The 27,799-nt window shown below is 46.1% G+C and overlaps 1 protein-coding gene and 1 pseudogene across 1 annotated transcript; one reads left to right on the forward strand and one right to left on the reverse strand.

The window, feature by feature from the left end:
• CA6 (carbonic anhydrase 6) lies at positions 1 to 27,799 on the forward strand. Its single transcript, XM_032232334.1, has 9 exons — positions 1 to 98; positions 6,846 to 7,022; positions 13,739 to 13,887; positions 15,835 to 15,930; positions 18,596 to 18,662; positions 20,131 to 20,288; positions 23,808 to 23,931; positions 25,552 to 25,621; positions 27,140 to 27,799. Exons 1-9 carry the CDS (start codon positions 20 to 22, stop codon positions 27,783 to 27,785), a joined length of 1,566 nt encoding a protein of 521 aa, XP_032088225.1. The 5' UTR covers positions 1 to 19; the 3' UTR covers positions 27,786 to 27,799.
• On the reverse strand, positions 19,598 to 19,760 carry LOC116518839 (annotated as a pseudogene).

Raw genomic sequence — 27,799 nt, forward strand, 5'->3', positions numbered from 1 at the left:
GGTTTGATTTCACCGAATCATGAGGACTAGCGTCTGGGTGCTTCAACTCTGCTTTCTACATCTATGCTCTTCCCGTATTCTGGACTGGACATATCACGGTAAGGAGGGGGGAAAAGAGGGAAAGAAGCAACCTTTTTGCTTTTAACTGTGGTCTATTTTAGGGCTGCAAATTGTGCAACATGATTCAATGTCGGTTTTCCAGACTGGAGTTTCAATTCTTGTTACTATAGAGAGCCTGTTTGGTTTAAGGCTAGAAAACGGGAGACTGGGAGTTTGTCTTAGGCATGAAAAATCTGCGCAGTGACTTTGGGCCAGTCCCTTTCTCTCTCTCACACACACACACCCCACCCCACCAAACAGGGTTGTTATTGTGAGGAAACAACACAATATTTCCTCACAATAGCAAAAATTAAAATAGGAAAATAGGGGGGGGGGAGGCGTGGCTAGGTGATTTTCTGCCTTGAATTATATTGTAAAGAAAAAGGCAGGATACAATTAAGTAATGATACTCCAAACAGGAATTGTGAAGTTTCATAATCCAAACATACCTAACATTTGGGAGAACATAGGGGCTTGGTCTCGTCCACCACACTACCCCCATGGCATCGTTTGCAAACAGCAAAAATGTGTGAACTCTTACGCTGTTCTGTTAGTCCACAATCGGAGCGAAAATTAAGTTAATGGAGCTGAGATTTACATTGTGGAGAATAATATTTAAGAGTAATTCCAGTAGATCTCTACTATGATAGTCCTAAGGGTCAGTTTTCCTGCTGGGGCATTATTAAGAATTGCCCAGCAGATCTGGAGTAGACCAGTTTAAAGGAAGGAGGGGTTTTGGCATCCTTTTAGCTCACCTGTGCATATCCCCAAAACACCAGCCGAACTGCAACACACATACACAATCCAGCTTTAAAATCAAGCCAAACTTGGATCTTGGAGTCCTGGTGGACAACCATTTAAATAGGAGCCAGCCGTGAGCAGCAGCTGCCAAAAAAGCCAACACAGTTCTAGGCTGCATCAACAGAGGGATGGAATCAAGATCACGTGAAGTGTTGATACCACTTTATAAGTCCTTGGTAAGGCTACACTTGGAATACGGCATCCAGTTTTGGTCGCCACGATGTAAAAAAGATGTGGAGACTTTAGAAAGAATGCAGAGAAAAGCAAGAAAGAGGATTAGGGGACTGGAGGCTAAAACATAGGAAGAACGGTTGCAGGAACTGAATATGTCTAGTCTAATGAAAAGAAGGACTAGGGGAGACATGATAGCAGTCTTCCGATATCTCAGGGGCTGCCCCAAAGAAGAGGGGGTCAAGCTATTCTCCAAAGCACCTGAAGGCAGGAGAAGAAGCAATGGGTGGAAACTAATCAAGGAGAGAAGCAACTTAGAACTGTGGATAAATTTCCTGATAGTTAGAACAATTAATCAGTGGAACAACTTGCCTCCAGAAGTTGTGAATGCTCCAACACAGGAAGTTTTTAAGAAAATGTTGGATAACAATTTGTGTGAAGTGGTGTAGGGTTTCCTGCATAAGCAGGGGGTATGACTAGAAGACCTCCAAGGTCCCTTCCAACTCTGTTATTCTGTTCTGTTATACAAACCTCTTTTGAATAGCCTTACAAACCTGCATGTCATTTGCCCCCCCACCCCCACCCCACCTTCAAACCAGGTAAGTTCCCTCCACCCCCTAAACTTTTCATAACCTCTCCCAACACCTCAGAGACTTTAGGATTAATTTTGGAATCCTCTTTGGGGGGTCTCTTCGGATGCCCAAATTCTTGGCAGGTCACCCAAAGGCAGAAATGTCGTTTCAAAACAAAAGGAGGGGTGGGGGGGAAATTTGGATAGAAATTCCCAATCAAGCAGAAACTCAAAAGGGTGAGCTTGTGCTGGCTGCTTTTCCTTTTGTCTTCCTGTCTCTCCCCATCCGTCAATTTTTTTTAAAAAAAGGAATGTTTTGCAACGTTGTTCCTTCTTTTAGAGGGAGGAAAAAAAGAGGAAAATAGGATAAATCTTGTTCCATCTGCTATTGGGAATTTTCTGCCCTATCCATAATGTCAGCCAATGGTTGATGCCTAATATGGAAGGAACTTAAATCTGCTTTTAATGTGTTATTGTTGTTACCTATTTTGGGACTATAAGACACACTTCTTTGTCTCCCAAAAGGGGTGAAAATATAGATGTGTCTTATAGACCGAATATTGCCAAAGCCCCACCCATTCACCAGCCATTTTTGGCTTCTGCACACCTGGGTTTCAGGCCTTTTTTCAGCCTGTTTTCAGGCCTTTTTTCAACCTGTTTTCAGGCCTTTTTACAGACTTTTTAGCCTGTTTTCAGGCCTTTTCTCAGCCTGTTTTCAGGCCTTTTTCCAGCCTGTTTTAAGGCCTTTTTTCAGCCTGTTTCAGGCCTTTTTACAGTCTTTTTTCAGCCTGTTTTCAGGCCTTTTTCCAGCCTGTTTTCAGGCCTATTTTCAGCCTGTTTTAGGCCTTTTTTCAACCTGTTTTCAGGCCTTTTTACAGACTTTTAAGCCTGTTTTCAGGCCTTTTCTCAGCCTGTTTTCAGGCCTTTTTCCAGCCTGTTTTAAGGCCTTTTTTCAGCCTGTTTCAGGCCTTTTTACAGTCTTTTTTCAGCCTGTTTTTAGGCCTTTTTTCAGCCTGTTTTCAGGCATTTTTTCAACCTGTTTTCAGGCCTTTTTACAGACTTTTTCAGCCTGTTTTCAGGCCTTTTCTCAGCCTGTTTTCAGGCCTTTTTCCAGCCTGTTTTAAGGCCTTTTTTCAGCCTGTTTCAGGCCTTTTTACAGTCTTTTTTCAGCCTGTTTTTAGGCCTTTTTTCAGCCTGTTTTCAGGCATTTTTTCAACCTGTTTTCAGGCCTTTTTACAGACTTTTTTCAGCCTGTTTTCAGGCCTTTTCTCAGCCTGTTTTCAGGCCTTTTTCCAGCCTGTTTTCAGGCCTATTTTCAGCCTGTTTTAGGCCTTTTTCAACCTGTTTTCAGGCCTTTTACAGACTTTTTAGCCTGTTTTCAGGCCTTTTTACAGACTTTTTAGCCTGTTTTCAGGCCTTTTCTCAGCCTGTTTTCAGGCCTTTTTCCAGCCTGTTTTAAGGCCTTTTTTCAGCCTGTTTCAGGCCTTTTTACAGTCTTTTTTCAGCCTGTTTTTAGGCCTTTTTTCAGCCTGTTTTCAGGCATTTTTTCAACCTGTTTTCAGGCCTTTTTACAGTCTTTTTTCAGCCTGTTTTCAGGCCTTTTCTCAGCCTGTTTTCAGGCCTTTTTCCAGCCTGTTTTCAGGCCTATTTTCAGCCTGTTTTAGGCCTTTTTTCAACCTGTTTTCCAGGCCTTTTTTCAACCTGTTTTCAGGCCTTTTTTCAACCTGTTTTCAGGCCATATTTTGGGCCATTTTCAGGGTTTTTCCTGCCCATTTTGGGGGCTTTCTTCAGCCCTTTTCAGGGCTTTTTTTGGCCTGTTTTCACCACATTTTCAGGCCTTTTCCAGCCTGTTTTCAGGTCTTCTTTCAGCTCATTTGGGGGGCTTTTTTAGCCCATTTTCTGGGCTTTTTTGGCCCGTTTTCAGGCTTTTTTTCAGCCCGTTTTTGAGGCTTTTTTCAGCCCATTTTTGAGGCTTTCTTTGGCTCATTTTTGAGGCTTTCTTTGGCCCATTTTGAGGCTTTGGGTGGGGGGCTTTTGGGAGGGGAACTGCCCCCAAAATGCCTCGAAAATGGCTTGAAAAAAGCTTCAAAAATGGGTAGAAAAAAGGCTATCAAAGGGCTGAAAAAAGGCCCCCAAAAGTGCTGAAAATGCTGCGCGCAGAGGCCAAAAATCTTTTTTGTTTGTTTGTTTTCGTCTTCTAAATTGAGGTATGCCTTATAGTCAGGCACATCTTATAATCCCCCCAAAATACTGTATTTAGAAAGTCCAAAGGAGAAACTCTTTGAGAGGAGAAAAAAGTCTTCCCTGGAGAGGCTCCCTGGAGATATTTTGTTTCCATAACCTTCCTCCTGCCCTCTAATAAGAATGGATCAATACCTCTTAACTCCTAATGGCGAAGAAGCTACCCTAAAATTTAGGGAGAGTGCCAAGAAAGATTTTTGGATGGATCGCAAACAGAGCGGCAAACTTGACTTGGTCAAAGGGAGCAATTAAGACACACCTAAGGATTATTTCCAGGCTTTAAAAAGTGGTTTATTAGAGCCAAGAAGGAACCTTGATAATCTGTCCATCCTCCCTCTCTCTAGTTAGAATATAGAATAGAATAACCGAGTTGGAAGGGACCTTGGAGGTCTTCTAGTCCAACCCCCTGCTTAGGCAAGATACCCTACACCCCTTCAGACAAAGCGTTGTCCAACATCTTCTTAAAAACTTCCAGGGTTGGAGCATTCACAACTTCTGGTGGCAGGTTGTTCCACTGGTTAATTGTTCTCACTGTCAGGAAATTTCTCCTTAGTTCTAAGTTGCTTCTCTCCTTGGTTAGTTTCCACCCGTTGCTTCTTGTCCTGCCCTCAGGAGCTTTGGAGAATAACCTTGATTCCCTCTTCTGAACAAGCCCGTTTCAAAACTCCTCTTTCTTTGAAAGTGCAGGAATCTATCCTTGAATAAAACCATTGCAAAATTTGAAAATAAGAACTAAGCATGGACAGGAGACAATGCAAATCAATGCTCAACAGTCCAAACAAAACTCAAGAATTCTCCTCACTGAGTTACAGGGAATCCCTAGCAATTATCTCCAAAATGTCTTCCATCACCACCTTTCCCCAGAAATAAATATTTCTCAGGATCCATTGTAGGGTTTTGAGTTACAATACATCATTGATAAAGGAGAATATTTGGAATGGAGATCCTTAATGCTCTCTGAGCTTGGTGGTTTTCCTGCAGGCGTTTCATTACCCAACTAGGTGACATCATCAGTGCTAAAAGGGAGTGGGGTTTGCTGAAGGAGAGTGGGGGAGGAGGAGGAGGAGGACTACAATGACTGTGGTCCTTGGTGCTTTCTGAGATTGCTTTCTTGCAGGCGTCTCATTATCCAACTAGGTGACATCATCAGTACTATAAGGGAGTGGGGTTTGTGGCGAGGAGGAGGAGGAAGATGGTGGGGTCCTTAGTGCTCTCTGAGCTTGGTTGTTTTCTTGCAGACGTTTCATTACCCAACTACATAACATCATCAGTCTAAAAGAGAGCGGGATCTGGCAAAGCCTTACTCCCTTTGAGCACTGACAATGTTTTATCTAGTTTGGGTAATGAGACACCTGCAAGAAAGCAACCAGAGCTCAGAGAGCGTCAAGGACCCCATAGTCCTCGTCCTCCTTTCTGCAAACCCCACTCCCTTCTGGCATTGATGATGTTACCTAGTTGGTTAATGAGACGTTTGCAAGAAAGCCACCGAGTTCAGAGAGCACCAAGGACCCCACCACACATATTTGCTTTCGTTTAGTAAGCGATAAGGAAAAGATTATTGTAGGAGACATGAATTTACAATTTTTTTTCTTTACATTAAGAACCCGGATGATCAGTCTTATAAACACAAGGTTTTTTTTTCAAATCATGATTTTTATTTTCCATTTTCATAACATATAATCACATGTGTACTATTACATAGACAATATCATGTTGTAAGAGAAGACAGTATACATGTGCAATCATATTACTTTAAAATCTAACACCCCTCGTCAGGCCTAATATACCTCCCCCCCCCTCCCGCCCTCCCCCCCCGAGCCCCCACAACCTACCCCCCCCCGACTTCCCAGAACCCGTACACGGTATAGATATTTAACAAACAAAGTCTAAGATATATTGAGAAAAAAAGAATAAGAAATTAATAACATCTTTGCATTGAACTTAGCTCCTCCTTGGAAACACAAGTTTTTTGACAGTGAGAACAATCAACTCATGGAACAGAAGTTGCCCTCGGAAGTTGTGGGAGCTTCATCCCTGGAGGCTTTCAAGAAGAGACTGGACTGCCATCTGTCAGAGATGGTGTAGGGTCTCCTGCTTAGGCAGGGGGTTGGACTAGATGACCCACAAGGTCCCTTCCAACTCCGTTAATCTGAATAAGTTTTCAGCGGAGGGAAGACACATTATACATTTTTTTTCGTTTCTCTCCTCCTTCCTCTTTCCTTTCATGTCCTTGGATCTGGGTACTTGAGAGACCGCCTACTGCCAATTACCTCCATTAGACCAATAAGATCCCACAGACTAGGCCTCCTCCGAATTCCATCAGCCGGCCAATGTCGACTGGCAACTACCCGGAGGAGGGCCTTCTCGGTGGCTGCTCCGACCCTCTGGAACGAACTCCCCGTGGAGATTCGTACCCTCACCACCCTCCAGGCCTTCCGCATAGCCCTTAAAAGCTGGCTGTTCCGACAGGCCTGGGGCTAAAGACTTGCAACCCCACTCAAATGGTATGACTGTTGTGTTCTTTTAACGGTGTATGGTTTTCATGTTTGTAACTTGTCTGTTTTTCCCCTCCCTTGAATTGTGAGCCGCCCTGAGTCCCCTCAGGGAAAAGGGCGGCATACAAATAAAGTAAAATCAAATCAAATCAATGTCACCCCTTTCCCATTTAAACCGGTAGCAAAAATCGCACACACCAACTGTACGCAGTCCAATTTATGCACGTTTTTGATGCCGGGCGCATGCGCAGAAGGCGCATGTGTGAGCAAAGCGCATGCGTGGAAGGGGGCACGTGCGCCTGCGAAGCGAGCAGGCGTGCAGGTCAAACCAGTGGTAACAAAACGTGTAGCCCACCCTTGCTTCCAGGCAATCTGAAGGTTGGAAATCTCGCTTGTGGGACTCTAAGACAAGTTGGTATGCCTTATCTGATAAGCATTTCTCTCTTCCTCTCCGGCCCAAACCCAAGGGGAGCACAGCGAAGACGAATGGGGAACGTACTACGATCACTGCCTGGGGAAACTGCAATCTCCCATCAATATTCAGAGGTCAAAAGTCAGATTTAATCCAGATCTGGAACCGCTGCAGCTCCAGGGTTACGGCTACCGCCGCGACGCATTCAAGATGACCAACAATGGCCATTCAGGTGAATATAACTGGGGTGGGTGGGGGTGGGGGAAGCAAAAAAAAAACTAGACTTCTGATGCCGAAATCTGGGGGTTAAAGAGCTTGAAAGAAAGGGTGGTTTTCTAGCTTTTAAAAAAAATACCCTTGAAAAAAGCAAGAAATATGATTGGGGGGCTGGAGGCTAAAACATACGAAGGACAGTTGCAGGAATTGGGAATATCTAGTTTAATGAAAAGGAGGACTAGGGGTGACATGATAGCAGTCTTCCAATATGCCACAAAGAAGAGTGGGTCAAGCTAATCTCCAAAGCACCTGAAGGCCAGACAGGAAGCAACGGATGGAAACTAATCAAGGAGAGAAGCAACCTAGAACTAAGGAGGAATTTCCTGATAGTTAGAACAATTAATCAGTGGAATAACTTGCCTTCAGAAACTTGCCTCTATCACTGGAGGCTTTTAAGAAGAAACTGGGCAGAATGGTATAAGCCAGGGGAGAGCCATCTGTGGCTCTGGAGCCGCATGTGGCTCTTTTCATCCCTCTGCTGCAGCTCCCTAGTGCCGGTTGGCTCCACAATTGATAGGGCTTTCGGTTAGGACAGGAAAAAGGATGCCGTGATAGGAGGAGACTCTATGGTGTGGGAACCGGACTTCCAGTCGGCTCCAGAATTGATAGGGCTTTTGGTTAGGACAGGTAGAGGAAAAAGGACGCCGTGCTAGGAGGAGACTCTATGGTGGGAGAACTATACTTCCGGTCGGCTTCACATTTAAACGGGAAGCTTCCGGTTATGACCTTTGTGGCTCTTTGAGTGTTTAAGGTTGACGATCCCAGGTATAAGCTCTCCTGCCTGAGGGGGGGGGAGTTGGACTAGAAGACCTCCAAGGTCCCATCCAACACTGTTATTGTGAGCTTCTCCGTCTGTAATCCAGAGGATTCGTTTTTGCTCCTATCCAGAAATCAAGTTTTAAAAAGCAGAATAACTTCTTTCTCTAAACCTTAAAGTAGGCCCTAAGACCTACCGGTACCTATCTTTTTTTATTATTATTATTTAAAAAAGCAAAAAAAAAGAATTTGAAAGCTGGTTGATCCCCCCCCTGTTCTGCGGTGGCCAGCCCCAGGGTTTATTTCTTTAAGTCTTGCAATCCCCTGAGCTTGCAAGAACCAGGAGCCGAGAGACAGCAATCAGAGGCAATCAAAGCTGAATAAATAAGACTTTGTGGTCAATTAAGTCTCCGAGGCAACCCACAATATTACGTAGCCTTAGCTCTCCACAGCCTGCTGGTTCAGTCCAGCTAAATGAGAGGGTATCGGAGTTGGCACCGGTCTTCGGAGGGGTGGGATGGAATTTCCAAGATTAGGGTCGCCGCGGAGAACCTCAATGGGCGACGGGGACTTCTCGGTGGTGGCCCCTGACCTATGCAGTGCCCCCTTTCCCTTCCCCAACCTGCAAAACTCGTTTAAGTCCAGCCCTGGTGAGTTTCTAGGTTTCGAATTACATATCTTTTGCAAGCCACTTTGATCGTAGTTCCTGACTTCCCACCATTCACTCATTGACGGTTCACAGTCACAGCCGGGAAAAGTTACTTACCCTCAGTTCACACGCCTACGTAGAAATATAGGCGGGCCCCCGACTTACAACTGTTTCATTTAGTGACCAAAATTACAACAGTACTGAAAATAGGGACTTATGACCGTTTTTCCACACTTAACGACCTTCACGGGCTCCCCTTTTGCGACCTTCTGGCAAGCCAAGTCAACGGGCAAGCCAGATTCACTTAACAACATTGTTATTCACTTAGCAACTGCAGTGATTCACTCAAGAATCAGGACAAGAAAGGTTGTAAAAATGGAGCACGCCTCCCTTAACGGCCACCTTGCTCAGCCATAAAAATTCTGGCCGTAACTCGAGAGCTGCCTGCCCAATGAAAACAGACAGGGTTTTTATAATGAGATACACATATAAATCATTGTCAACCGTCCCAAGAACGTTACATACCGGCTTGTCCATATTCGCTAAAAAGTTTCTCAAACTTTTTAGACGATTTTTTTTTTCTGGAGCAGTAAAATTGCATTTTTTCCTTCTCTCCTGCACCTCAAAAATAATAAGACCTCCCTGAAAATAAGGCCAAGCATTTATTTTGGGGGTCAAAAGAAAAGAAGACCCTGTTTTATTTTGGGGGAAACATGGTATATTTCTAAGCCCAGGGGAGCCTTTTACCCCACATTAATGCTAAGCATGCTTTGACTTTAAGCCTGTCTGAACCCAGGATTAAAATTGGGGGGACCAAGGCAGCTAAAACACAGGCCCGTTTTAAACAGGATTAAAACTGGGCTGTGCCGAAGGCGGTTAAGAGAGAGAGAGAGAGAGACCTCCTTTTCAACAGGGTTACAATCGGGGTGCAAACACCCGTTTTTTTAAAAAAAAACCTGCAGGAAGTGGTCCAGGTTTGTCAGAAGCCGCGTGAAAAGAAAATCAGCAGAATGTGATTTTTTTTGGACGAAGTCAGGCTGTTGACCTTTTTTTAATTGCATGCAGCTCTTGTCGTGATCCATTCTGATTTCTGGCCCCGTCATCATTTTCTTTATGCCCTTCCACATTCTATTTGCCTGATTTTGTGCTGATTTCCTCAATTGGTGATGGACGATTTGTACAAAAGCACGAGGTATTAAAAAGAGAGAGGGAGAGGGAGACAGAGGGTGTGTGTGTGTGTGTGTGGAAATAACAACAAAAGCACAGATCCAACATTACGGATGAATGGCGATATTGCTAGAATTTGGGACAATTGCAGAATACCCAGCGGCCAGCCAACTCGTATTTTTAACTTGCTGATATACTCTAAAATCAGGAATGCTTTATTTTCAAAAGCAGACTAGAAAAAGGAGAGGGAGAGAATTCGGGTTGGGTAGGCCCTTTGGCGTGGAAAAATATATAACTGGACCTTCCGGGCAGAGAGAAAGGATGGACAAAAGACCACTAAGCAATTCCAGGGCTACGGGTTCAAATCTAAACTCCAAAAGTGAATTTCACGGTAGTAAAACTGGGTTCCCATGGAATGGAAAACTCAGGAATTACCAGGAAACCTGCAGTCAGAGCAGGGGGGTGGCCCGGATCCCGTCGCAACCGGTACACTGTGACGGGGCTGGGCGTCCTCGTTGGGCGTGCGTGCTGCGCATGCATGCACACGCCACTTGCCCTGTGACACTCGGAGGTTGCGCAGGCACCGTACTCTGTGCACACGTGCGCAATTGATCTCTTTGCCTCAAAAAGCGGTAAGGAACGCAGGTGGGAGGGTAGGCCAAACAAGCCACTGTTCCAGTACAGTGACCGCTGCTCCCAGCTACAACCGGTACACCCGTAATGGGCCATAACGCCTGGAACCCACCACTGGGTCAGAGTGAAGTTGTTAAGGGGGTGGGCTGCTGTGCATTCGCACGGGTTTGGGCGATCCTCTAGCTAAGGATCTGCCCAGTTCTGCCAACCCGCAAATCCCACTCCTGGCTGGCCCCACCCACCCCGCTCCACCCCTCTTAGGATTCTCCCCGTGGGCTGTTTGGGATGCCAGGCCAGTATAGGGCCTGTGCGGTAGATCGGGGTGTGCGAAAAAACGGACCTTCCGGAAGTTCCGGAAGTCCAGAAATGGGCTTGTTTCCAGTCTTCGGAGCCTAGAGAAGGACGTTTTTCACCCTCCTGGAAATTCGAAAAAAGCCTCCGGAGCCTGGGGAGGACAAAAAACAGGCCTCCCGGAAGCTCTGGAAGTCCTGAAACGGGCCCGTTTTCAGCCTCTGGAGCCCGGGAGAGGACATTTTCACCCTCCCGGAAGTTCAAAAAAAGCCCCCAGAGCTTGGGGAGGACAAAAAACAGGCCTCCCGGAAGCTCTGGAAGTCCTGAAACGGGCCCGTTTTCAGCCTCTGGAGCCCGGGAGAGGACATTTTCACCTTCCCGGAAGTTCAAAAAAAGCCCCCAGAGCTTGGGGAGGACAAAAAACAGGCCTCCCAGAAGCTCTGGAAGTCCTGAAACGGGCCCGTTTTCAGCCTCCGGAGCTTAGGGAAGGACGTTTTTCAGCCTCCCGGAGATTCGAACAAAGCCTCCGGAGCATGGGGAGGGCAAAAAACAGGCGTCCCAAAAGCTCTGGAAGTCCTGAAAACGGGCCTGTTTCTAGCCTCTAGAGAGTCTCTGGAGCCTGGGGAGGCTGTTTTTGCCTTCCAGAGGCTCAAGGAAAGCCTCCAGGGCCTGGGGAGGATGAAAATGCCCCTTCCCCGCCAAGGTGCAGGAGGCTGACTAGGCTACTACACCCACAACCCATTGCTAACATTTTTGAAGCCCATCCCTGGACGTAGTGGCTGTTCAGGTATAGCAGCACTGAAAAAAATGGCCCGTGACCTCATAGGTTATGACCTTTGCTGCCTCCCCGTGTCACATGATCAGAATTTGGGTGGTTGGTAACTGGCATGTATCTATGACAAATTGCACTGTCGAAGGGTCATGTCATCCCCATTTGCAAACCTTCCCAGGCGGCTTCCGACAAGCAAAATCTATTGGGAGAAGCCAGATTTGCTTAACGACCCCCATGATTCACTTAACAACTGTGCCAAAAGTGGCCACTAAAGGTCACGGGCCATGAGTCCCTGAACAACTGCCTTGCTTAACAACAGACATTGGGCTCAATTGTTGTTGTGAGTTGAGGACTACCCGTAATTGAAGGACTAGGAATTCCGGTCCAAAGCTACCAGCCTTTGAGGGAGAGCTTCCCCACCGTCTGGGCCTCCATGCCACTTTTTCAACCCTGTTCTTTCGTATATGATCTTTTCGCCCAAGAGAAAGTTGGGCACCAATGAGAATTACTGTTGTAGTTGTGTGGGGTTTTTTTTTTGTTTGTTTTTTGCGGTCCTTCCCGCCTCTCACTCTGCAAAAAAACTTGATAAAGCCGCTGAACTAACAGCCCCAATTTAACCCTCAGGCTCTGCTGTAATTATACAACTATTTGGATAATTGCAGCTTCATTAAGCAGGTTTGAGTGTGTGTGTGTGTGTTTGTGTGTGTGGTCTGAGAGCCACAACCTGCAAAGGGAAACTTGCTTTTGTGCCTTGACTTTTTTTAACTCGGGAGCCGATCTTGTCCAGAAAATATTGAAAAATCTTCAAAAAGTTTTAAAGAAGCTGCCTATCTTTTGCAGAAAGGACTCCTTTCAACGTTGCCGTGCCTTGAATCTGTTCCTTTCTTAGCAATAGCAATAGCAGTTAGACTTATATACCGCTTCATAGGGCTTTCAGCCCTCTCTAGAGCCAAGGTGGCGCAGTGGTTAAATGCAGCACTGCAGGCTGACTGCTAGATCAGCAGTTCAGCGGTTCAAATCTCACCGGCTCAGGGTTGACTCAGCCTTCCATCCTTCCGAGGTGGGTAAAATGAGGACCCAGATTGTTGTTGGGGGCAATATGCTGACTCTGTAAACCGCTTAGAGAGGCCTGAAAGGCCTATGAAGCGGTATATAAGTCTACTGTTATTATTGCTATTATTGCTAAGCGGGCTTTACAGAGTCAGCATATATTGCCCCCGCAGTCTGGGTCCTCATTTTACCCACCATGCAGGCTGAGTCAACCTTGAGCCGGTGAGATTTGAACAGCCGAACTGCAGATAGCAGTCAGCTGAAGTGGTTGCAGTACTGCACTCTAACCACTGCGCCACCTCGGCCCCTTATTTCTTATTCTGGCAGGTTGTCAATGGGAGGGATGGAAAATGAGACCTCTGTTTGAAATGCAAGTAGTCCTCGACTTATGACCAAAATTGAGCCCAACATTTATTTTAACTGAGATGTTCGTTAAATGAGTTTTGCCCCACTTTATGGCTTTTCTTGCCACTGCTGTTAAGTGAGTCACGGCAGCTGTCAAATTGGTAACACAGTGGTTAAGTGAATCGGGGTTCCCCGCTGACTTTGCTTGTCGGAGGGTCGCAAAAGGGGACACAGCAATGGTCGTAAGTACAAACCGGTTGGCAGGCGTCTGAATTCTGATCACACACGATCACGAAGATGCCCCAAAGGTCGTAAGTTTGAAAAAACGGCCCTAACCCGCTTTTTTCAGGGCTGTTGTAACTTCAAACCGTTGCTAAATGAACAGTTGTAATTTGAGGACTACCTGTTGTGGAAAACCGATTAAGGAAGAAGTAAAACAATGCTAATGTTAGTGTTTCCGTGACTATTATCAAGTTGACATGCAAAAGGGAGGGAGAATTCCATGCATCCTTTCCACCAGAGTCTGATCTCACATTTCTACAGCAGGCATGGTGTGAGGAGGCGGGAAGATTCACAGCCTGCTGCAGCACCTCTTTGGTGGATATGATTTATGACACAGAGTGAGGGGAGGGGGAGATACAGAGGTAAAGTTCAGACACTATTAAGCAGAAATCAGTTTCGGCTCCGCAGAAGAACATGCCAAAATGTTGCTCCTAATAAATGACTGGATTTCTTTTGAACTTTGTCTCGAGGCTCATAAATTAATTGGGGCATCTTTTGGAAACTTCACAGAGAGCCGAATCTGACTTCTAAAATCTATCAAGATTTCTGGGTTTCCTGCATGGAACTTAAACTCGCTTTGTTTTGTTTTGTTTTCTAAACACAAATTTCTGGCTTAAGTCCTAAGTCACTTTTTTTCATTGCCACTGTAACTTGGGAACTAAACGAACTGTTATAAGTCGAGGAGTACCTGCATGGGTCTGAACTTCCTTTCCATGCCCCTTTCCAGTTGCCATACACCTTCCTTCATCCATGAAGATTATGAAAGGCCTCCCGGGGAAATTCACGGCCATTCAGCTTCACCTTCACTGGGGCGGCACGGACAAAGAGAGCAGCGGATCCGAACACACGATTGATGGGTTGCGATATATGGCTGAGGTAGGTCACTCCGTTTCCACCAGAGGAAGAAGGTTAACTTGGAGTCCCATCTGGGGCGCCAAATGTTGGAAGAAATGCTCTTCCGGGTTCAGCTCCAAGTGGGGGAAAAGACACTGTAAACATGGAGGCTGCTGGGAAAGGTGGTTTGATGGTGGACAGGACCACAGGGCTTGAGCTCCTGAACAGAAAAGGGGGATCACATGTTTCCAGATGTTGGGTGAAGAAGAAAAGAGAGAGAAGATGAAAGTTCCTGGCTTTATGCTCTCTGTTCGGCCCCACCTCTCTGTTTCCTGTTCCTGTGTAAGAAATGTATTCTGATTGGTTGTCAGACTCCCATAGGGCCATGCAGGGGCAACTCCCTAAGCTGTGTTTTTGAGTCCAAGTTTGGTTGAGTTCCCAGATGCCATGTGGTGAGTTTCTGTGGAGGGTTAACCCCACCTATGTTATGTAGAGTAGACTACCTCAGGTATTTTAATGGCTCATCGAGAAAGGTGGGAGCTATGAAGAGTGAGTCTGTTTCCTGCCTAAAAAACATGTTTCTCCATTTCTGATCCAGGGAAAATATAATATTCTGCCTTTTCAATATTTCCCAGGATATTTCATTTTTCTAGGAGAGGGGTGGGTGCTAATTTCCTACAAGAGGACCACAAAAAAAAGGAAGGGAGGCAAAGACACCGTTTTTGAGGAAGGGTCCTGCCGAGGAACGGGGGGTGGAGGTGGCGGTGAAGCTGAATGTTTTCTTGGCCCATGGGGCAAACTGCACCCCCCCAGCTCTTCTCTGGACACTGCAACCATCATAAATATGAGTCAGTTGCCAAGCCTCTGAATTTTTATCACGGGATTACTGCAGCAGGGCTAAGTGTGAAAAAGCAGTCATAAAGCACTTCTTTTAATGCCATTGTGACTTCAGCTGGTCACTAAATGAACTGTTGTAAGTCGAGGTACGATGAGTACTTGTATTTGAACTACAAGGTGGTCCTTGACTTACAGCTATCTGCTTAGCAACCTATTGTGGCCCAGCAGGAACCGTTGGAGCTGCCACCAGCGAGGGCCCCTATGAGTCAGCTTTGGAGGATGTGGAGGACCCTGGACAGGGTTCCGACTCCGAGCAGGGCGCAGAGAGGCTGGTTGGCCACCAGGAGGCGCCGGAGCCTTGGACCAGTGGGGAGGAGACAAGGGTGTGTGATCCGGACGGCAGCAGTGAGTTGTTCCTGGATGCCCGGCACCGAAGAGCTAATAGGAACAGTTGTGCAGTTACAGGAGGTAATTGCACTCAGCTGGTGGTAATTAGGCTCCTCGCAAGACTATAAAAGGAATGCTTGTGCACACGCCCCTTTTGCAGGAGTCAACGCATTGACTTAAAATTGGAGAAGTTTTGTGGCTAGCTTGGCAGGCTGGATTGCTGCCAAGGCTTATCTGTGCTGGATTGCTGCCAAGGACCTGTCTGTCTTTTAATAAATTCCTTAAAGTATCTTTGGCTTGGCATGCTTTGATCTGGGACGAGGAGGGGGTCAGAACAGCAACCGTTCAAAGTTCACCACGGCACCAAAAAGTGACTTGCGACTGGTCCTCACACTTACGACAATGGCTGCGTCCCCACCATCACTTGATCAAAATCCAGTTGCTTGGCAACCAGCCTGTGTTTACATCCCAGGATCCGGTGATCACCATTTCCAATCATCCCAGCCCGGCTTCCGATGAGCAAAGTCAATTAACAACTAACCGTAACAACTCAAACCATGCTGGAGAAAAGGTGGTGAAATCAGGCATTAGACTCGCTTAACAACCTCTTGGCTTAGCAAGGTGCTCCCAGGTGTCGGCGAGGGCCGCCTGTAGTCAAAGAACTAAGAATCGGTTGTCCGAGGCTATTTGCGCCTCCGAGGGGGGAGCTTCACCACCGCGTGAGCCTCCATTCCACTTTTTCACCCTCTTTTTTAATTTCTGCAGCTCCACATTGTCCATTACAACTCCGAAGCCTACTCCAGTTTTGACGAAGCAAAGAATAAGCCCGATGGGCTGGCTGTCCTGGCTTTCCTTTTTGTGGTAAGTACAACCATTTATGCCACGGGAGTCTTTTAAGAGGCCCACCCCAAGTTGGGTGGCAGGCAGCCAGATCTGCGCTTGACCCCTATCCCACCTCCTTGGCACTACAAGTTCATTGAAGGCCTTTCGAAAGGATCCCAACATATCCCATCGTTCTCTCCTCGTCATCCTACACCTACAACTGTGCGTTATGGTTCGAGGCCCAGCCAGAGGTTCAGGTGGGATCTGGCCTTTTTATCCACCTTCCAAGATGATGGGAAGGTTTGATGGTGTTAGACATAACACGGGAGGATGGAAGCCCGTGATGGCAAACCGGTGGTATGCCGAGCCGTATCAGTGGGCACCTGAGCTCAGCTCTGAGGCGCATGTGCTAGCTGATTCTCGGGCCTTCTGGGCCCACCAGAAGTCGGGAAACAGGATATTTTAAACAGTGGGGGAAAAGACACTGGAGACACGGAGGCTACTGGGAAACATGGTTTAATGGTGGACAGGACCACATGGCTTGAGGTCCTGAATAGAAAAGGGGGATCCCATGCTTCCAGATGTTGGGTGAAGAAGAAAAAGAGCAAGAAGGGCGTAAAGTTCCTGTCTTTATACTCTCTGTTTGGCCCCACCTCTCTGTTTCCTGTTCCTGTGTAAGAAATGCATTCTGATTGGTTGTCAGACTGCCATGGGGCCAAGTTTGAGTTTCCAGATGCCATGTGGTGAGTTTCTGTGGAAGGCTAATCCTACCTTTATTATGTAAAGTAGACTAGCTCAGGTTTTAATAGCTCATTGACAAAGAGAGGGGAGGAAGCTGCAGGGAGCTACTCTGTCTTTAAAAACACGTTTCTCCCTTTTCACATCCAGGGAAATATAATATTCTGCCTTCTTAATGTCTCAGTTTTCTAGCAGCGGGATAGGTTTTAACTTCGTACAAAAGGGGAAAAAATATGATTTGCACTCAGGCCTAGACTCTGAAAGTAACTGTCTTCGGGTATTTCCCCCAACATTACAGGAAGAAAATGGGGTTCAACAGGGGGACCTAAACATTGCGAGGAATCTGGAATCCACTTTTTTTTTTGCAAATACAACATTTTATAATAAATGGTGTGTATTTGAATACATTAAACTCAGTTCACAACACAATGCAATAGCGCATTTTGATTTTTTTCCTTGGAAAAGGCCGCCAGTAGCTGCTTGACTTTTTTTAAAATTTCCTCCTGGCATTGCAAGCAAGTCTCTTCCTTTGGGAGGGCTATTTTTTTAAAAAAAAACCAGCTGGGGCCTCTTGTTAGCGCATCCCTTTGATTTGCAAGTCAGCAAAAGGTTGTCATTTCCATGCAAACTTCCCAGGACAATTGGGAGCTCAAGAGGCAATTTCCCAGAGAATGTCTCCCATTTGCCTGCTCCTCCCCAACATCTGTCTTGACATCTGCTTAACAAAATGATCTCTCCAGCAGGGAAAGCTAAGAACCACTGTTTTGGGCCCTTTTAAGCTGTCCAAATTGTTGTTGTGCAGTTGGGAAAAATTGCTAACTGGGAATTCGGTTTAATTTTCCAGCTGTTTGCTTCTGGCTCAGAAAGATGAGCCCCACCTCTCTCTCCTCTGTTTTTCTTTCTCTTATCTGTCTTTCTCTCTCTCTCTCTCTCTCCTGTCTTTCATTTCTCTTATCTCTTTCTCTCTCTCCTGTCTTTCTCTCTTAACTGACTTTCTCTCTCTGTCTTTCTCTCTCTCTTATCATTCTCTCTCCTCTCTCTCTCTTATCTGTCTCTCTCTCTCTGTCTTTCTCTCTCATCATTCTCTCTCTTTCTCTGATCTGTCTCTCTGATCTGTCTCTCTGTCTCTCTCTCTGTCTCTCTCTCTGTCTCTCTCTCTCTCTCTCTCTCTCTCTCACACACACACACACACACACACACACCTAACTACCTCTCCCAATCTGGATCAGCTCACTTCATTTCTTCCCCAAATCTGATCAATTATAGTTGGATTCACATCGCAGCTTGTGTTAAATGTGGCTTAATCAGGTTTGCTCAACCTTTAAATGTGGTTTTTAAGACCGAGCAGCTGAATTGCAGCTTCCCACCACCAAGCCACAATGGAACAAACCACCTTGTGGTTTAGCTTATCAATCGGGTTGTTCTCAAGCTGGTTTCTTTAAAAAAAAAAAAAGCTTTAAAATTAAAAGTGTCATTGTGGCACTTCATCCTGCCTCTGGTGGCTTTTAAAGGCTAGATAGGATCAAGTTGAGGGTTTAAAATAAAAGTTTTAAAATTGAAAATAAAAACACTCTTGGAAATTTTAAAGAGGGGAGATTATCGGTTCACAACCCTGAATCTAACACTAGGGGGCAGCAAACACTAGGGAAACAAAGACTGGACATATTTTTTAAACTTCTGAGGGCAAATAGGGACATTTAAATTAAAAGAGAAAAGCAAAATATATGTCTGCTTCTTCACTGAGTGTACTTCAGTCCTGATGCTCATTATTTCTGGGATGTTCAACTTGCAAGGCTCACCTGGTGGTCTCCCATCCCAAAGCAAAACCCCATTTCCCCCCCCCCCCTTCAAGAACAGCCAGGATCTTCTAAGTGGTACCATTTCGGGTGGGCATGAATTAGGCAAATTTGTCACCGGGAATCGGGCAATATAGACATGTAATTATTTTAATTTTCTTTGTTTTCAGGGCAGCCATTTTGAGAACGCTTACTACAGCGACTTCATTGCCAAATTGGCCAAAATTAAGTATGCAGGTAAGGCTTGGAAGGGGGGGGGGGAAACCAAGCACCTTCTCTTGGACTGATGCAGAAATGCAAATGAGATTCTCCCACATGCACCAATCAGATGCTCCCGACTTGCAAGTTCCCATGATTGGCATTGGCTGCACTGCCCAGGGGCTGATGGGAGATGAAGTCCAGAGACCACCATAGCTGCTAAATCCCATGCAAGCTTTTTACCTGCCTTAAGCATCCCATCTAGAAAGACGGGGGAAATCAATCAATGCCCTGTTTCCCTGAAAATAAGACCTCCCCGATAATAAGCCCAATATAAAATTTCCTAAAAATGCCCTAATGTCAACACTTAGTGTTGTCATGGGGATGGAATGGGGGGGTGCATTGTATCATACTGTTGGCGGGAGTCGGATCTTAGATTACTGCAGCTGGTTTGCGGGTTGTGTGTGTGCAACTTATAGGGTAATGTGATTCATGACACAGACTGAGGGGTAGGGAAGGAACGGGTAACGTTCAGAGATAAATCAAACAAAGCAGAGGCTTGACTGCGAACAGATCTTGCCTAATGGTGCTCCTAATAAATGTCTAGTTTTGTATTGAAAACTTGGCTCGATACTTATGAATCAATTAGGGCATTTTTAGGAAATTTGACAGACAGTCAAGCCAATGCTTTGTTTGATTTATCTCTGAAGTTTATCTGAACTTTACCTCTGTTCCTTCCCTGCCCTCAGTCTGTGACATAAATCACATTACCCTATAAGATGCACATGTGCTAAGATAAGCCCTCCCCCGAAAACAAGCCCTCCCCGAAAATATTGCAACACAGCAGCAGCCATGAGATGGCCACGCTCACCGCTTCCTGCACCTCAAAAATAATAAGACCTTCCTGAAAATAAGACCGAGTTAATTTAATTTATTTTTCCAAGCATGCATAAGATCACAGATATAAGTATAAACATGATTATGAGTACAGGAAATGGATACGAATAAGTGTGTTGGTGCGTTTATGCACATGATATGTTGGTGTGCTTATGCATGCCCCTTACAGACCTCTTAGATTAGCAGTAATCACGCCTCGTATAAACCTCATTGGCTACAATACTGCCGCTGCGCAAAGCTTATTTTGGGGGGTCAAAAGAAAATAAGACCCTTGTCTTATTTTGGGGGAAACACAGTCAATGCATATTTTTGCCAACCAAATAGGGATTTGCCCCACGGGGAGAAATGCTTGGTTTGCACATCGCTTCTGTGCAGCCTGGGCTCTTGTTGGGACTACAAGGCCCAGCATTCCCGATCTCCCACCTCCGAAAGGGTTTAGAAAGCACCTTTCCTGTCGCTTTCATTTTCTCCTGGGATTCCCAAACATCTCATCTTAAAAGGCAATTTTTAAAAACATTGGTTCGTTTAGATCCACCCGTGCTCTTTCATTTGATCCTGGCCTGCTTTGCAAGACCGTTGTACACAGGGGGGGTTTGTTCTTCTCTTTTAGGGTACTCGACCACTCTCGATAGCCTGGATATCTTAGCCATGTTGCCAGAAAACCTCTCCAATTTCTACCGCTATCATGGTTCGTTGACCACACCGCCATGCACGGAAAATGTGATCTGGACCGTATTTGACGCACCGATCAAGCTGTCTTATACCCAGGCAAGAAATATTCCCTCTTTTGGTTCCTTCTACTGTCCACATGTAGGAAGTTCGCACCCGCCCCCCTCTCCTAGAAAAAAATGAAATATCCTGGGAAATATTGAAAAGGCAGAAATATTATATTTCCCTGGATCAGAAATGGAGAAACATGTTTATTTTTAGGCAGGAAGCAGACTCACTCTTCATAGCCCCCACCTTATGTCAATGAGCCATTAAAATGCCTGAGCTAGTCTATTCTACATAACAACGGTGGGATTAACCCTCCACAGAAACTCACCACATGGCATCTGGGAACTCAACCAAACTTGGACTCAAAAACACAGCCTAGGGATTTGCCCCTGCATGGCCCTATGGGAGTCTGACAACCAATCGGAATACATTTCTTACACAGGAACAGGAAACAGAGAAGTGGGGCCAAACAGAGAGTATAAAGACAGGAACTTTAAGCCCTTCTTGCTCTTTTTCTTCTTCACCCAACATCTGGAAGCATGGGATCCCCCTTTTCTGTTCAGGAGGTCAAGCCATGTGATCCTGTCCATCATTAAACCACTTTTCCAGGCAGCCTCCGTGTTTCCAGTGTCTTTTCCCCCACTTGGAGCTGAACCTGGAAGGACATTTCTTCCAACATTTGGCACCCCAGATGGGACTCCAAGCTAACCTTCTTCCCCAGTTGGAAACGGAGTGACCTACCTCGGCCATATATTGAAACTGTCGATCGTGTGTTCGGATCCGCTGCTCTCTTTGATAAGAAATGGAGAAACATGTTTTTAGGCAGGAAGCAGACTCACTCTTCATAGCCCCCACCTTTTGTCAATGAGCCATTAAAATGCCTGAGCTAGTCTACTCTACATAACAAAGGTGGGATCAACCCTCCACAGAAACTCACCACATCGCATCTGGGAATTCAACCAAGCTTGGGACTCAAAAGGCACACAACCTACAAGGTTAGCTAAGAAACACACACACACACACCCTGCCCCTGGGAGTCAGAATACATTTCTTACATGGAAAAAGCAGGAAAAAGGAAACGAGAGTTGGGGCTGAAAAAAGAGTATAAAAAAATTCAGGAACTCTCAGCAAGCCCCTTTTTTTCTCTCTTCTTCACCCAACATCTAGAAGCATGTGATACCCCCACCCCCCTTTTCTGTTCAGGAACTCAAGTCGTGTGATCCTGTCCACCATTAAACCATCTTTCCAAGCAGCCTCCAGGTTTCCAGTACCTTTCCCCCCACTTGGAGCTGAACCCAGATGGGCATTTCTTCCAACATATGCATTGCACTGAACTATGGTTTAGCTTTATGCTGCATTCAACCGTGGTTTGGATCTACATTTTGCACTAAACCATAGTTTGCTGAATAACACAATTGGCTTTGCTTTTAAATGACACTGATTCTGATCAGTGAGGAGTACAGGAGTTGGAAGGGACCTCAGAGGCCTTCTAGCCTGAGCAGGGAGCCCTATATCATTTCAGACAAATGGCTTGAAGTAATCCCATTAAATATGAAGAACGGTTGCAGGAACTGGGCCTGGCTAGTCTACTGAAGAGAAGGACCAGGGGAGACAGGAGAGCAGTCTTCTAATATTTGAGGGGCTGCCACAGAGAGGAGGGAGCCAAGCTATTCTCCAAAGCACCCAAAGGCCAGACAAGAAATAATAATGGATGGAAACTGATCAAGGAGAGATTCAACCTGGAAACAAGGAGGAATTTCCCGACAGTGAGAACAATCAACCAGTGGAACAGAAGTTGCCTTCGGAAGTTGTGGGAGCTTCATCACTGGAGGCTTTCAAGAGGAGATTGGACTCCCATTTGTCAGAAATGGTGAAGGGTCTCCTGCTTGGGTGGGGGGGTGAACTGGATGACCTACAAGGTCCCTTCCAACTCTGTTAATCTACTCTAATCTAAATTTTACAAGACACAGCTGCTCAATTCTGACAGCCCACCCAAAAATAAACTTAAGGTAGATTAAGTTATGTAGGCCGCTTTCTTTACCTGTGTGCAGGCTGGGTACATCACATGGGATGAAACTTTACCAAAGAAGAAGTCAATCTTTATTTTAAAGGCAGAAAGCAGTTTGATTCACTCCCAGCCATTGAATATACTGTTTTGTTTTTTTTTAAATAGTTACCTGACAAACTTTTACATTAACTTTAATTCTACAATTTGGAGTTGTGTTACTTTTTAATTGGCATCTTATCCTTTTTTTTAATGGCCTTTTTTTAAAACTATACTCTCAATTTTTTTTAAATCACTTTGGCCAATTTTGCTTAAGTTTGGGACTGTTTTTGCCCCATTTTTCATAGAAACAGCTCTCCAGAAGCACTGTCTGAATAATTCATTAAGGATGGTAGTGGGTTTGATTTTGCAAATAAAATAAAATAAATGTTTTTGTGAATCCTACTCATTTGTACACCCAAAGAGAGTCCATTGGAATTGGTTGGCTACTCAATTCAAAATTAATCATCGTTATACTTCTGATAATGCTTCTGTTCATCACTTATTTTTTTTCTTCCCCCTGAAGTTCTTTTCTTTATATTTGTCTTGCAAAAATCCAAACAAAATACTGTTTGAGGGTTTCCTTGGTGCTCCCTGCGCTTGGCTGTTTTCTTGCAGTCATTTCATTACCCTACTAGGTAACATCATCAGTGCTAGTACCAAAGAGAAGGAAGGAAGAAAAAGAGAAAGAAAAGAAAGAAAAAGAGAAAGAAAAGAAAGAAAAAGAGAAAGAAAGAAAGAAAGAAAGAAAGATAGATAGATAGATAGATAGATAGATAGATAGATAGACAGACAGACAGACAGACAGACAGACAGACAGACAGACAGATAGATATTTGTAGCTCAGGATTGAAATGAGGGATTGAAGGAAGGAAGAGAAAGGAAGGAAGAATATTTGTAGCTCAGGATTGAAATGAGGGATTGAAGGAAGGAAGGAAGAGAAAGGAAGGAAGAATATTTGTAGCTCAGGGTTGAAATGAGGGTGGAAGGAAGGAAGGAAGGAAGGAAGGAAGGAAGAATATTTGTAGCTTAGGGTTGCCATGAGGAGTTGAAGGAAGGAAGGAAGAGGAAGGAAGGAAGAATATTTGTAGCTCAGGATTGACATGAGGGGTTGAAGGAAGGAAGGAAGGAAGGAAGAGGAAGGAAGGAAGGAAGGAGGAATATTCGTAGCTCAGGATTGACATGAGGGGTTGAAGGAAGGAAGGAAGGAAGGAAGGAAGGAAGGAAGGAAGGAAGGAAGGAAGGAAGAGAAATGAAGGAAGGAAGAATATTTGTAGCTCAGGGTTGACGAGGGGTCCTTGGTTCTCTCTGAGCTTGCTTATTTTCTTCCAGACGTTTCATTACCCAACTAGATAACATCATCAGTGCTAACTGCCCTTTGGCCAGGAAAGCTGGATTCAGGCCGAGCGGAACATATTTATTATCAGAAAAAAAACTTAGCCCTTGTTCCTCAGGCACCACCTCCCACTTATACTGTGGGCCCCCAATATTTTTTTTCCCCACTTCAAAATTGACTCCTTTTGCAGGTTGATCTGTTGGAAAATTCCTTGTTGGACTGGAAGAACCAAACTTTGAGAAACGATTACCGTCAAATCCAGCCTCTCAACGGACGGGTGGTCAAAGCCTCCTTCTCCCCTCGGCTGATCGAAGGTAGATTGCAGGAGTCTCTCTCTCTCTGTCTGTCTCTCTCTCTCTCTGTCTCTCTCTCTCTGTCTGTCTCTCTCTCTCTCTCTCTCTCTCACACACACACACAAACAACGGGTGCCAAGGAGGATGGGCAAAATGATCTTGGATAGGACTAACAGACATTCCCAGGGCTCAGATCTTAAGATGGGAACCAGGAAGAGAATGGTAAGACTACACCCACTCAGGGACGCCGAGCTTGTCGATCAGAAAGGTCGGCGGTTCGAATCCCTAGCGCCGTGTAACGGGGTGAGCTCCCGTGACTTGTCCCAGCTTCTGCCAACCTAGCAGTTCGAAAGCAGGTCAAAAAATGCAAGTAGAAAAATAGGAACAACCTTTAGTGGGAAGGGAACAGCGTTCCATGCGCCTTTGGGAGTTGAGTCATGCCTCCCACATCACCACGTAGAGGTCTTCAGATGCAAGCCTAACCTCCTCCCCCCCACCCAAACCTTTAGTTAAGGAACATGGGTCCATATATTCAGGGACAGAGGTCAGCTGCTGAGCTCCCTCTAAAGATTGAGCTCCCTCAATCTTTCCCACAAACTATTTATTTTTTAAATGTATACACCAACCATCTCACTGTCCAAGCCAATTAAACATGAAGTTATTTAATCCCCCCCCCCCCCTGTTCTTCTTCCTGGGATCTTGGAAAACTTAAGAAGATGGGGGGGGGGCTGAGGAGAGAAGTGATCAGGGAAGTGTCAAAAGGCAAAGGTTCCTCTCGCACATATGTGCTAGTCGTTCCCCACTCTAGGGGGCGGTGGTGCTCATCCCCATTTCAAAGCTGAAGAGCCAGCGCTGTCTGAAGACGTCTCCGTGGTCATGTGGCCGGCATGACTCAACTCCCAAAGGCGCACGGAACGCTGTTCCCTTCCCACCAATGGTGGCTCCTATTTTTCTACTCACATTTTTTACGTGCTTTCAAACTGCTAGGTTGGCAGAACCTGGGACAAGGCACGGGAGCTCCCTCCGTTATGCGGCGCTAGGGATTCAAACCGCTGAACTGCCGACTTTTCTGATTGACAAGCTTAGCGTCTTAAGACACTGAGCCCCTGCCTCCCTAGGCTCAAAGGAATTGAATATTAAAAGTTTACTTTTCATTGTTCCAGCCCCTAATTTCCTTGGGTCACCCTTGCATTAGATCGGGTCAGTGTTGGGATTCAGCCAGTTCGCACCTATTTGGGAGAACCGGTTGTTAACTTTCTGAGCAGTTCAGGGAACCGGTTGTTGGAAGAAATTTTGTTTTGTTTTTTTCCACTTTACAAGGCTAATCCTGTAAGGAAGGCAGGAAGGGAACATGGTGTTGTTTCTAGACTAATTTTTATTGCCTTGCTTACAGAAACTGCCTCTCCCGTTAACCCTTATTACATTCTAACAGCTCAGACGAAGCGCCCATCGATGTGAGTGACATTGAGTTGGCCACGCCCACCCAGTCACATGACCACCGAGCCCCACCTACCCAGCTGGTCATTAGGGCAGAGAACCGGTTGTTAAATTATTTAAATCCCACCCACTGAATCGGGTGGGCCATTAATACGATGGAGAAAGTTTACCAAGGAACTAAAACTAGAACTCCCATCCTTTTAGGAAGGTGTCGGCCTGAGAGCATCTCCAGTAAGCTGAATAAAATACAGACTAGCCTTCGTGAGATGAAGACGTATCTTCTGGACGTGATAGGCAAGCCTGGTAAGGCGCAGCTCCTTTGCTTTCGTTGACCCAAGTGCATTCAGACAACCATCTCTCCCAACCCAGGATGCCACCCCTAATCCTAGGAGACACCAGAACAATTCTGGGTTCTGGAAGACCTATGGAAGTGAGCCGACAAGGCCTGTTGGAGATACCTTGTCTGCCTTACCTTCTAATTCCTTCTTTGTCCTTGTCCTCCTTCCGTGCCCATTGCGTTGGGAGAAGTGGAGATGGTTGGAGAACTTCACAGATATTTTATTTATTTGCAGGATTTATTCAGCCGTCTACTCGCTCACAGCGACTAGGTGGCTTATAAATAGTAAAAACACACAAAAAAAGAAAGAAAAGTTTAAAAAAAATACCCACCACCCACCCACCCCTGGTGACGGCACACAATTAAATGAGCCATTTGATTGGCTCTTCAGGTCCGCTGGCAGAACTACGTTTTCTTGTTGGTAGTTGTGAAGTTGTGTCCAACACATCGTGACCCCATGGACAACGTTCCTCCAGGCCTGCCTGTCCTCTGTCATCCTCTGGAGTCCATTGAAGCTCATGCCGACAGCTTCGGTGACTCCATCCAGCCACTTCCTTCACTGTCCTTCCATTCTTCTCTTGTCCTCCATCGTTCCCAGCATGAGGCTCTTCTTCTCATTAGGTGGCCAAAGTCTTTGAGTTTCCTCTTCAGGATCTGGCCTTCTAAAGAGCAGTCAGGGTTGATCTCCTCTAGGACTGACTGGTTGGGTGGCCTTGCAGTCCAAGGGACTCGCAGGAGTCTTCTCCAGCAGCCTAATTTTCAGTTTTCACCACGTCTTCAGGGCCTTCCAAAAGAGTGGGGACCAGTCTAATTTCTGCAGGGATGATGTTCCACTACCAAGAAGGTCCTTCTTCTGGGTCTCCCCAGGTGGACTTCCTTAGGAGACGGGACCCACAACATTGTATCCCTGTTCTAGTGGGTCAGGTGGATGTGACCAGCCAGAGACGGTCCCTCAGATAGCCTGGTCCCAGGCCATGAAGGGCTCTAAAGGTGACAAATCAAGGACCATCTATAAACAAAAGGTTCTCCTGAGTTCTTCCAAGGATCAATTCAAAGAGGTTCTCCTGGGTTCTTCCAAGGATCAACTCAAGGACCACCTATGAACAAGAGGTTCTCCTGAGTTCTTCCAAGGATCAATTCAAAGAGGTTCTCCTGGGTTCTTCCAAGGATCAACTCATGGACCATCTGTGAACAAGAGGTTCTCCTGAGTTCTTCCAAGGATCAATTCAAAGAGGTTCTCCTGGGTTCTTTCAAGGATCAACTCAAGGACCACCTATGAACAAGAGGTTCTCCTGAGTTCTTCCAAGGATCAATTCAAAGAGGTTCTCCTGGGTTCTTCCAAGGATCAACTCAATGAACAAGAGGTTCTTCCTGGGTTCTCCTCGGGATCAACTCAAGGGGAAGCCGTAAAATTGGTCCCTTCCAGTTGGTTGCCCAGCTCAAGGAAGGACCAAGCACACCTGACCGTGTCCGGTGGTTTATTTCAGGCCAGCACCAGCTCAGCTTGCAAGCCTTCCACTTCCCCTTGGAGAACACCGCCAGCTACGTGACCATCGTCCCTCTGAAGCCCATGCAACTGAAAACCTTCACGCTCTGCTTCTGGGTCCAGAACAGCAACCAGGGCCGGCAGACTGTCCTCTTCTACTCCACCCCCGAGAGCGAGAACGAGCTGGTCATCAGCGTGGGCATGGCGGTGGGCGTGTGGATCGGGGGCAAGTTCGTGCAGTTCGACCTCCACCGCCGGGCGGAAGACTGGGTCCACCACTGCGTCACCTGGGTCTCCAGCTCGGGCACTATCAACCTGTGGGTCAACGGCGCCGTGGGCACTGCCCGGAACATTCAGAAAAACTACATCATCCAGAGCGGCGGGACGCCCATCCTGGGCAAGAGGAAGAACGCCATGCTGGACGTCTTCGCCGACGCCTTCTCCGGCTGGATGAGCCACGTCAACCTCTGGAGTTGGCTGCTGGACCAGAATGACATCCAGGAGCTCACCCTTTGCAAGCACACCCAGCAAAAGGGGGACGTCTTGGCTTGGGGGGAAACGCACATGTCCCTCTATGGCGGGGTGACCTTAGGCCCGGACACCAGCTGTAGGTGAATCAGGCCTGGGTT

The sequence above is a fragment of the Thamnophis elegans genome, chromosome 15 (assembly GCF_009769535.1).
Source record: "Thamnophis elegans isolate rThaEle1 chromosome 15, rThaEle1.pri, whole genome shotgun sequence".
Taxonomy (NCBI): Eukaryota; Metazoa; Chordata; class Lepidosauria; order Squamata; family Colubridae; genus Thamnophis; species Thamnophis elegans.

What these genes read in the sequence shown, in the direction of transcription:
- CA6 (XM_032232334.1), top strand. Translation starts at nt 20, where the DNA reads ATGAGGACTAGCGTCTGGGTGCTTCAACTCTGCTTTCTACATCTATGC. An exon ending in TCCTGGCTTTCCTTTTTGTG is followed by an intron (nt 15,931 to 18,595) that starts GTAAGTACAACC and finishes CTTTGTTTTCAG; the next exon opens with GGCAGCCATTTTGAGAACGC. An exon ending in GGCCAAAATTAAGTATGCAG is followed by an intron (nt 18,663 to 20,130) that starts GTAAGGCTTGGA and finishes CTTCTCTTTTAG; the next exon opens with GGTACTCGACCACTCTCGAT.